This window comes from Zalophus californianus, chromosome X (assembly GCF_009762305.2).
Source record: "Zalophus californianus isolate mZalCal1 chromosome X, mZalCal1.pri.v2, whole genome shotgun sequence".
Taxonomy (NCBI): Eukaryota; Metazoa; Chordata; class Mammalia; order Carnivora; family Otariidae; genus Zalophus; species Zalophus californianus.
Window position 1 is genome coordinate 99,469,664 of NC_045612.1, and position 12,219 is coordinate 99,481,882.

Genomic DNA, 12,219 nt, shown 5'->3' on the forward strand with positions numbered 1-12,219 from the left:
TTAAGCTATCCCTTAGGGGTAGCGTACCCCCTCCCAACGTGAAAGTATATAATCAGTCACGCCTCACAATTCCAGTGCAGCTCTTTTTGCCCATGGGTCCTGTTCCCATGCCTTAATAAAACCACCTTTTTGCACTGAAAAAGTCTCAAGAATTCTTTATTGACCATTTCCTCGCGAACTCCAACATTTCATATCAATTTCTTTTCAAATTTTTTTTCTAGCCAGACTTTGGTAATTGAATGAGGTAGTCATTTATCTGCAGTTCAGTCATTGTTACCATCCTGCCTCCATGAGTTTTAAAAGTTCAAATGGATTACTGAAGCAGCACTTTCTGTTTGGGAGAAGCTTACAGTGCCCGTCCCCTCCCACTAAGAACATATTTACTGTCTCAAAGACCTGCTGCAGTTTTGTTTTGTTTTGCTTTGTTTCCTAGTAAATACCAAGAATAGCATGGGTTGGTGAATAGCTTGATAGGATTGACAGTAAAAGTATTATAGAGCCCTTAATATATGTTTTAATATTTATCAACTATTTATCGATTTTGTATCTCAATGATTCTCTGATTCTTTCATTTATCCATGTATATAGACTAATCAAATTCAATGGAAAATTTGAGTAAGAAGCACTTTGAGTCACCAATATGACAGGAGACTACATTTTAACAGTATGAAATTATCTTTTTTTTTTTAAGATTTATTTATTTTAGAGAGAGAGCACACACCAGGAGTAGAGGGGCAGAGGGAGAGGGAGAGAATCTTCAAGCAGACTGTGCACTGAGCATGGAGCCCAATGCAGGACTCAGTCTCACAAACCTGAGATCATGACCTGAGCTGAAATCAGGAGTCACATGCCCAACCCACTGAGCCACCCAGGTGCCCCATGAAATTGTCTTTAAAAGCAAGAAAAAAGAGATCTGTTTAATTGTCAAAAGCTGATCTGCATTTCAATTTTTAAATACACTCCAGGGTTCCTGATCTGCAAAGCAAAATAAGTAGGGGGGTGGGGGGTTGGGATACAAAATCTTTGATTTCCTTTGCCAGAGATGGTGAACATTGTTAATCCAGCAATACTGCCACAGTTTGAGCCTGGACTCTACATCACCCCCCTCCCCCTCCCCCTCGTCCAGCCTTATAGTCCTGCCCAGATCTTGATTTCCTTAGAGAGTGAGGAAAGATGGGAGCTAGAGAGAATCCTAATATGTCCTGAAGAAGAAAACAAGTGAGTCTTGTTGATTTTGGTTTTGTCATTGATATGCAGAGTGCATGCATTAACATGCAGAGAAAAGTGCCAGGAATCTTCACCTGGAGTCATTCTCTAATTCTTTTCTAAAGCAACCTGTTTAACTATATTCACAGATGCACTTTTATATCTCAAAGCAGAAAACAAATGCAATAGTGTAAACAAGTGCTCATACTTTAGAGGTAAAAAGAATCAATGCTGATGGTGCTATTTGATGTGTTGCATGTGTTTCAGAATCTTCGATTCTATATTTTTTCTTAAAATATTTATTTTTCTTGAAGTATACTTGACATACAATGTGACATTAGTTTCAGGTGTACAACATAGTGATTACAAGTCCCGGTATTATGCTGTACTCACTACAGGTGTAGCTACCACGTGTCCCCATACAGTGCTGTTATAATGCCATTGATTATATTCCTTATGCTGTACTTTTCATTCCTGTGATTTCAGAAACTTCTTTTGCATGCCCCCTCAATGGCATTCTCTAAGTTCTTCCTCCAAAGAGGTAACCATTACCTTAAAGTGTAGTTTTTGTTTCCTGTCTGTGTTTTCACACTTTTTCCATCTGTGTAGTTGGTATTGTTTGCGGTGTGTTTAATATTTACAGAAGTTGTTTTGATGTTATTTGTGCAACTTGCTCTTTTGGAGCTATAAAATTTACCCATGTAGGTATGTATAGCCCTTACTTAAATATCTTGACCCTTTTATACAAAGAAATTGTATGCCTGTTTTACCATCTATTTTTTATGGATTTCTCTTGTTTGGGTATTATTTGTTGTTGTTATTGTTGTCGTATTTTGCTATTACAGAAATATTTTGCCATGTATGTCCTAGTAGGAAGTGCCTTGTGTCCATGTGCACTTGAGAGTTTCTCTTTGCCAAATACCTACCAACTGACTTGCCATCTTGGAGAGAATGTACATCTTCTGACATGTGGGAGAAGGGAAATACTAAGCTCCAGCTCACTGTAGAGATCCTGTGCCACCTAAGGGGATAGAAAAAACTAAGGAACACTTGTGAAGTTTACAGTCCAGAGGCGTAGTCTCACTAAAAGATTTTGAGACCTAATCGTAAGACTATAGAATGCTTCCCCTACCCACCCCCCTTAGCACTGTATTACTGAAGGCCTCTTTATAGCAGTTCTTTTTATCCAGTATATCATGTCAGGCAATCAAAAAAAGTTGCAAAGTATACTAAAAGACAAAAAACACAATTTGAAGAGACAAAGGAGGCGTCAGAACCAGTAATGGCAGGTGAGTTGGAATTATCAGACAAGGAATTTAAAACAACCACGATTAATATGCTAAGGGCTCTAATGGGTAAAGTAGACAGCATGCAACAACAGATGGGTAATGTAAGCAAAGAGGTGAAAATCTTAAGACAGAACCAAAAAGTAATGGTAGCAATGAAAAACATTGCAACAGAAATGAAGAGTGCCTTTGGAAGGTTTATTACTACATTGAACATTGCAGAAAAAAGAATCTCTTAGCTGAAAAATGAAACTGAAAAGCAAAGAGAACAAAGGCAAAAAAAGAAAAAGAAAACTGAAAGCAAAGAGAAAAAAGACCGAAAACAAAACAAAACAAAAAAACAGGTCAGAATATCCAAGGAACAAGGACAATTACAAAAGTTGTAACATGTATAATAGGAATACCAGAAGGAAAAGAAAAAGATAAAGGAGCTAAAGAAATATTTGAAGCAATAATGACTGAGAATTTGCCCCATATTAAAGTCTGACACTAAACCACAGATCCAGAGAGCTCAGAAGACTCTAAGCAGCTTAATGCCAAGAAAAAGTATACCTAGGCATATCATTTTCAAATTACAGAAAATCCAAGATAAAAAAAAAATTCCTGAAAGAAGCCAAAGGAAAATAGCTCCCTGCCTATAGTGGAACAAAGATAATAATCACATCAGACTTCTTAGAGACCATGCAAAGAAGAAAATATAGAGAAATAAAATGTTGAAAGAGGAAAAAAAAAAACCAACAAACAAAAACCCTGTGAAATTATCCTTCAAAAGAGAAGGAGAAATAAAGACTTTATAAGACAAAAATTGAGAGAATTTGTTGCCAGTAGACAGGCCTGCCTTTCAAAAAATAGTAAAAGAAATTCATTAGAAAGAGAAAACAATATAGGTTAGAAACTTGGATCTATTTAAAGGAAGAGCATTGAAGAAGGAATAAGGGAAGGTAAAATAAAAACTTGTTTTATTCTTAATTGCTCTAACAGATAACTGTTTAAAATAATAACAACAATGTATTCAGTTGTGGGTGCTTATGTGTGTGTGTGGGTGGGTGTGTGTGTGAGCCAACATATACATGTTTATGTGTGTTTATATATAAATGAAAGGAATGACATCAAAGATACAGAGGACGGGAGGAAAGAAATAGGATTATTGTGTTATAAGATACTCACACTACCCATGAAGTGGTATAGTGTTATTTGAAAGATGACTTGGAGAAGTGATGTCACCAAGATGGTGGAGTAGGAGACCCTAGTCTCTCTCCTCTCACAAAAATCAGCAATTATATAGCTATCCATGAAAAAAATAGTTCTGGGAGAGCTCAGAGATCTACAAAAGGACACATATAAACAGTTTAAGAAAATCAGGAAAATAATACAAAAACAAAATGAGAAGTTTCACTGAGAGAAAACATAAAAAAGAAACAGAAATTTGGGGGCTGAAGAATACAATGAATGAACTCAAGAATTTACTAGAGAGCTTCAACATCAGACTGTATTAAACAGAAGAAGGAATCAGTGAACTCAAAAACAGAGTATTTGAAATTATACAGTCAGAGAACAAAAAGGAAAAGAGAATAAAAAGGAATGAAGACAGGACTTACGGGATCCCATTAAGAGAAACAATGTATGCATCATTGAAATTCCAGAAGGAGAAGAGAAAGAGAAAGGAGCAGAAAGCTTATTTGAAGAAATAATGCCTAAGAACTTTCGAAACTAGGGAGAGATTTAGATATCCAATTTCATGCAGCTAATGGGTCAACCCCAAAATTTCAATCCAAAATTGTTTTCTCTAAGAAATATTATAATACAGTTGTCTAAAATCAAAGGCAAAAGAGAATTTTTAAAGCAGCAAGAGAAAAAAAAATTCTCATATAAGGGAACCACTTAGAAGGCTATCAGCAGAGTTTTCATCAGAAATCTTTCAGGTAGGGAGAGAATGGGAAATATTCAAAGTGCTGAAAGAAAGAAATATCCAACCAAGAATACTTTACATGGCAAAGTTGTCCTTCAGAAACAAAGGTGAGATAAAGACTTCCCAAAACAAACAAAAGCTGAAGGAGTTATCACCACTCAGCCTGCCTTACAGGAAATGCTAAAAGGAGTTTTTCAAGCTGATATGAAAAGGTGCTAATTAGTTACATGAAAATGTATGAAAATACACAACACACTGGTAAAAGTAATCATGTACGCAGATTCTGAATACTCTGTGTAATATTGTGGTGTGTTAACCACACCACATGAGGTTTATATCCTTCACAAAAATTAAGGCAGGAGGGTCTGAATAGACATTTTTCCAAAACGACATGCAGATGGCCAACAGATACGTGAAAAGATGCTCAGCATCACTCATCATCAGGGAAATGCAAATCAAAACCACAATGAGGTATCACTTAGCATCTGTTACAATGGCTAGAATCAAAAAGACAAGAAATAACAGGTGTTGGTGAAGGTATAAAGAAAAGGGAACATTTGTTCAATGTTGGTAGGAATATAGATTGTGCAGCTGCTATGGAAAACAGTATGGAGGTTCCTCTAAAAATTAAAAATAAAACTACCATATGATCCAGCCTGTTGCTATTATTTATGATAGCCAACACATGGAAATAACCTAAGTATCTATTAATGGATGAATGGAGAAATAAAATGTGGTATACAAGCATACCTCAGAGATATTGTAGGTTCAGTTCCAGACCATTACAATAAAGCAAGTATGCAATAAATGGAGTTGAATGATTTTTTTGGCTTCCCAGTGCATGTAAACGTTTATGTTTACATTATACTATAGTCTATAAAGTGTGCAACAGCATTATGTCTAAAAAAACGATATATATACCTTAATTTTAAAATACTTTATTGCTGAGCACCTGGGTGGCTCAATTCGTTAAGCGTCTGCCTTCGGCTCAGGTCATGATCCCAGGGTCCTGGGATCGAGCCCTGCATCGGGCTCCCTGCTCCACGGGAAGCCTGCTTCTCCCTCTCCCACTCCCCCTGCTTGTGTTCCCTTTCTTGCTGTCTCTCTCTCTGTCAAATAAATAAATAAAAATCTTTAAAAAAATAAAACACTTTATTGCTAAAAAAATAAATAAAAATAAAAATACTTTTTTGCTAAAAATTGCTAACCATCATCTGAGCTTTCACTGAGTTATTATCTTTTTGCTAGTCCTCGATATTGATGGCTGCTGACTGATCAGGGTGGTGGCTGCTCAAAGATGGGTTGGTGTGGCAATTTCTTAAAAATGAGACAGTGAAGTTTGCCTCATCTTCCTTTCATGAATGATTTCTCTGTAGCATATGATGCTATTTGATAGCATTTTACCCATGGTAGAAGTTATTTCAAAATTGGCGTCATTCCTCTCAAACTCTGCTTCTGTTTTATCAACTAAATTTATGTAATATTCTAATTTTTTTTTTCATTTCAACAATCTTCACAGCATCTTCACCAGGATTTGATTCCATCTCAAGAAACCACTTTCTTTGCTCATCCAAGAGAAGCAAGTCCTCGGGGTGCCTGGGTGGCTCAGTGGGTTGAGTGTCTGAGTCTTGATCTCAGGGTCATGAATTCAAGCCCCATATTGGGCTTCATGCAGGGCATGGAGCCTACTTAAGAAAAAAAAAAAAAGGCAACTCCTCATCCATTAAAGTTTCATCATGAGATTACAGCAATTCAGTCCCATCTTCAGGCTCCACTTTCTAGTTCTCTTGCTCTTTCTACCACATCTGCAGTTACTTCCTGCACCGAAGTCTTGAACCCCTCAAAATCATCCGTGAAGGTTGGAATCAGCTTCTTCCAAACTCCTGTTAGTGATGATATTTGACCTCTTCCCATGAATCACAAATGTTGTTTCTAAGAATGGTAAATTCTTTACAAAAGATTTACTTTGCCAAAATCCAATAGAAGAATCATAATCTTATGGCAAATAATAGCCTTACAAAATGTATTTCTTAAATAATAAGGCTTGAAAGTCAAAATTGCTCCTTGATCCATGGACCGCAGAATGGATGTTGTGTCAGCAGGCATGAGAAAACATTAATCTTATACATCTCCATCAGAGCTCTTGGGTGACCAAGTGCATTATCAGTAAGAAGTAATACTTTGAAAGGAATCTTTTTTTTCTGAGCAGTAGGTATCAACAGTGGGCTTATTCGGTAAACCATGTTGTAAACACATATGCTGTCATCTGTGTTTTGTTCCATTTATAGAGCACATGCAGAGTAGAGTTGGCATAATTCTTAAGGGCTCTAGGATTTTTGGAATGGTAAATGAGCACTGGCTTCAACTTAGTCACCAACTGGTGACTAAGTTAGCCCCTAACAAGGTAGCCTGTCTTTTAAAGCTTTGAAGCCAGGCATTGACTTCTCCTCTCTAGCTATGAAAGTCCTAGATGGCATCTTCTTCCAATATAAGGTTGTTTTTTATATATTGAAAATCTGTTGTTTAGTGTAGCCACCTTTTCTAATTATTTTAACAAGATCTTCTGGATAACTTGCTGCAGCTTCTCCATCAGCACTTGCTGCTTCACCTTGTACTTTTGTGCTATGGAGATGACTTCTTTCCTTAAACCTCATGAACCAACCTCTGCTAGCTTCCAACTTTTCTTCTGCAGCTTCCTCACCTCTCAGCCTTCATAGAACTGAAGAGAGTTAGGGACTTGCTCTGGATTAGGCTTTGGCTTAAGGGAATGTTATGGCTGGTTTGATCTTCTATTCAGACCACTAAAACTTTCTCCGTATCAGCAAGAAGGCTGTTTCACTTTCTTATTCATGTATTCACTGGAGGAGCACTTTTAATTTTTCAAGCATTTTCCCTTTGCATTCACATCTTGACTAACTGTTTGGCACAAAAGGCATGGCTTTTGGCCTGTCTTGCCTTTTGGCAGGCCTTCCTCACTAAACTTAATCATTATTTCTAGCTTTTGGTTTAGAGAGAGAAATGTATGACTCTTCCTTCAGTTGAACACTTAATGGCTATTGTAGGGTTATTAATTGGCCCAATTTCCTTTTTTTCTTCCGAGTTTTTACTTAAATTCCAGTTAGTTAACATACAGTGTAATATTAGTTTCAGGTGTAGAATTTAGTGATTCATCACTTATACATAAAACACTTGGTGCTTATCACAACAAGTGCACTCCTTAATCCCCATCACCTATTTAACCCATATCCCCACCTACCTCCCCTCTGGTAACCATCAGTTTGTTCTCTACAGTTAAGATCCTGGTTTTTGGTTTTCCTCTCTTTTTTTCCCTCTAATGTTTGTTTGTTTTGTTTCTTAAATTCCACATGAGTAAAATCATGAGTTAAATTTGTCTTTCTCTGACTTTCACTTTAGCATAATACTCTCCAGCTCCATCCGCATCGTTGCAAATGGAAAGATTTCATTCTTTTTTATATTTGGCCCAATTTCAATGCTATTGTGTCTTAGGGAATAGGGAGGCCATGGAGAAGAAGAGAGATGGGAGAACTGCCAGTTCGTGGAGCAGTCAGAACACACATTTATTCATTAAGTTCTCCATCTTATATCGTTCATGGTGCCCCAAAACAATTACAACAGTAACATCAAAGATCACTGACCACAGATCACCATAACAAATTCAACAGTAATGAACAAGTTTGAAATATTATGAGAATTACCAAAAATGTGACATGGAGACACAAAATGAGCAAATGCTATTGGAAAAAATGGTACCAATAGACTTGCTCCATGAAGGATTGCCACAAACTTCCAGTTGTAAAAAACACAATTATCTGTGAAGCACAATAAAACAAAGCACAATAAAATGAGGTATGTCTGTATGTATACTTATATTTGTATTTGTATTTATATTTATTTAGTTATTGTAACGTTTGGCTCATGAAATTATGGAGACTGGCAAGTCCCAAGGTCTGCAGTTGGCAAACTGGAGACCCAGGAGAGCCAATGATATAGTTCCAGTCAGAGGGCCAGCAGGCTTAATGTCCAGGAAGAGCCAATGTTTCAGTTTGCAACGTAGGGTCAGCCCTTTTGTTCTATTCAGGCTTTCAACTGAATGGATGAAGCTTACCCACACTGGCGGGGAGGAGGGGGAGCAGGAACCTGCTTTACTTGGTCTATCAATGTTCAGCTTATCCAGAAGTACCCTCACAAACACATTCAGAATGTTTGACCAAATACTTGGGTGCTCCTTGGCCCTATCGAGTCGACACAAAATTAACCATCACATAAGTCCTTTGTCCTATATATGTATTATAAATATTCTTTTCCGGTCTGTAACTTGTCTTTTAATTTAATTAAAATCCATTTGACCAACTGTCAAATTTTCTTTTACTGTTTGTGGGTTTTGTGTCCTATGTAAGAAATTTTTGTTTACTCCATGTTTGCAAAGATTTTCTGCTATACTTTCTTCTAGAAGTTTTATAGCTTACATTTTATGAGTAGTTTTAAAATCTACTTTTAGTTAATTTTTGTTTATATGATGAGTTAAGGGTTGAGGTTCATCTTTATTGATATTGATAGACAATTGTTCTAGAACTTTTGATGAAAAGATTATCCTTTCCCCACTGAATTGACATTGAAACCCAACCAACCATATGTATGTGGGTCTAGCCTGTTCCATTCATCTAAATGTATATTCTTACACCATCAAATACTACAATGTTTTGATTATTGTTGCTTTCATTTTCCTTTCATGCAAGTATTGAAGTAAAGCAGTATGGGTCCTCCATCTTTGCTTTTTTTTTTTTTCAAAATTGTTTTGGCTACCCTGAGACCTTTGAATTTCCATATAAATATTAGAATTAAGTTATCAATTTCTTTGGAAAGTCCTGCTGAGATTTTGATTGAAACTATGTTGAATATATAGACCAATTTAGGAAGGATTGTCATTTAAATAATATTTAGTCTTCCAATCTGTTTATCCTATATCTCTCCATCTATTTAGTCTTCTTTAATTTCACTAAGCAGAGTTTTATAATTTTTAGTATATAGGACTTATATATACTTTGTAAAATTTATCCCAAATTATTTAATGTTCTTAATACAATTTTAAGTGATAACTTTTCCATTTTTTAATTTTCCAACTGTTCATTGTTTACTAGCATAGAATACAATTGATTTTGTGTATTGATCTCGTATACTGAAATCTTTTGTTTGTAGATATAATTTAGTAGCTATTAGAACTAATTCCTTAGCGTTATACATAAATCATGTTGTCTGTCAATAAAGAGAGTTTAACTTCTTTCTTTCCAATCTGGATATCTTTTCCCCCTTTCTGCTACCTTGTTTAGCTGGTTAGTATCTCCTAAAAATATAGATTAGAAGTGATGAGAGCAGGCTTGCTTTCCTTGTTTCTGGTCTTAGGGGGAAAGTACCCAATATTTCACCGTTAAAAATAATGTTAACACACGCAGCTGACACGGTTGGTGGTTGCCGGCGGTGTGGGGTTTCTTAAAACTGTTCCCTGCGGAGCCAGTCAGCAGCCAACATGTCTAACAGAAACAATAACAAGCTGCCCAGCAACCTGCCGCAGTTACAGAATCTGATCAAGTGGGATCTGCCAGCCTACGTCGAGGAGTTTCTACAGCAGTATAATCACTACAAATCCAATGTGGAGATTTTCAAATTACAACCAAACAAACTTAGCAGAGAACTGGCAGAGCTGGTGATGTTTATGGCACAGATTGGTCACTGCTATCCAGAACATTTAAGTAATTTTCCTCAAGAGCTGAAAGATCTTCTCTCCTACAATCACGCTGTCTTGGATCCAGGTCTTCGAATGACATTTTGCAAAACTTTGATCTTGCTGAGAAATAAGAATCTCATCAATCCATCAAATTTGCTAGAACTCTTCTTTGAACTTCTGTGTTGCCGTGATAAGCTTCTGCGAAAGACTTTATACACACATATTGTCACTGTTATCAAGAATATAAATGCAAAACACAAGAACAATGAAGTGAATGTAGTGTTGCAGAATTTCATGTACACCATGTTAAGAGACAGCAATGCAACTGCAGCCAAGGTATCTTTGGATGTGATGATTGAACTCTACAGAAGAAACATCTGGAATGATGCCAAAACTGTCAATGGGATCACAACTGCATGTTTCTCCAAGGTTACCAAGATATTAGTTGCTGCTTTGACATTTTTCCTTGGGAAAGATGAAGAGGAGAAACAGGACAGCGACTCAGAATCTGAGGATAAAGGACCAACAGCAAGAGACCTGCTAGTGCAATATGCCACAGGGAAGAAAAGCTCCAAACACAAGAAAAGGTTGGAAAAGGCTATGAAAGTGCTCAAGAAACAAAAAAAGAAGAAAAAACCAGAGGTCTTTAACTTTTCAGTTATTCATTTGATTCATGATCCCCAAGACTTTGCAGAAAATCTCTTAAAGCAGCTAGAGAGCTCTACAGAGAGGTTGGAGGTGAAAATGATGCTCATGAACCTCATCTCCAGATTGGTGGGAATTCACGAGCTTTCTCTCTTTAACTTCTATCCATTTGTGCAAAGGTTTCTGCAGCCCCACCAAAGAGAAGTAACAAAGATCCTTCTGTTTGCTGCCCAAACATCTCATCACTTAGAACCCCCAGAGATCATTCAGTCAGTGCTCATGACTGTGGCCAACAATTTTGTCACCAACAAGAACTCTGGGGAGGTCATGACAGTAGGAATCAATGCTATAAAAGAGCTAACAGCTCGATGTCCTCTAGCCATGACTGAAGAACTTCTCCAAGACCTGGCTCAGTATAAAACACACAGAGATAAGAATGTGATGATGTCTGCTAGAACTTTGATTCAGCTGTTCCAAACACTGAATCCTAAGATGTTGCAGAAGAAATTCTGGGGTAAGCCTACAGAGGCCTCCATAGAAGCAAGAGTGCAAGAATATGGAGAATTAGATGCTAAAGATTACATTCCAGGAGCAGAAGTTCTAGAATTTGAAAAAGAAGAGGATGCTGAAAATGATGAAGATGGGTGGGAAAGTACCAGTCTCAGTGAGGAGGCAGATGCCGATGGTGAGTGGGTTGATGTGCGCCACTCTTCAGATGAAGAACAGCCAAGAAATATCCAAGAAGCTCAACAGCATGCCCATGGAGGAGCGGAAAGCCAAAGCTGCAGCCATTAGCACGAGCCGAGTTTTAACTCAGGAAGACTCCAGACTGCATGGCCCAAATGACGAAAGAACTCGATGCTGCCCCAGGGAAAGCCCAAAAGAGGAAATATATTGAAATCGATAGTGATGAGGATCCCAGGGGTGAGTTACTTTCTCTTCGGGACATTGAACGCCTTCTTAAGAAGCCAAAGTCTGACAAGGAGACAAGACTAGCAACGGCAATGGCCAGAAAGACCGGAAAGAATTTGTGAGGAAGAAAACCAAAATGAACCCATTTTCCAGTTCCACAAATAAAGAGAAGAAAAAACAGAAGAACTTTATGATGATGCGATATAGCCATAATGTCCGGTCAAAAAACAAGGGTTCCTTCCGAGAAAAGCAGCTGGCACTATGAGATGCATTTTTGAAAAAGAGAAAAAGAATGAAGTAATCTCAAAGCAAATTTTCCATTCCAAGAAGAATGTTAAATTTGTATCATTATTTTGGAAAATTAGTTAACCAAAAATATTTATTTACATTAAAAAGTCCTGAAGCACTATATTGTGAAAAACATAGTAAACTTGGTAGCAATTTAAAAATAATAATAATAATAATGTTAGCTTGTGTAGCTGTTTACCAAGTTTATGGTGGTGCCTTCTATTTTCTGT

General features: G+C 37.1%; 1 protein-coding gene across 1 annotated transcript; it reads left to right on the forward strand.

The window, feature by feature from the left end:
* Window positions 1-9,946: 9,946 nt before the first annotated feature.
* On the forward strand, window positions 9,947-12,002 carry LOC113930356 (protein SDA1 homolog). Its single transcript, XM_035725747.1, is given in 4 exon segments — window positions 9,947-11,515; window positions 11,517-11,620; window positions 11,622-11,797; window positions 11,800-12,002. Coding segments are annotated over 4 exon segments (2,052 nt in total).
* Window positions 12,003-12,219: the final 217 nt, after the last annotated feature.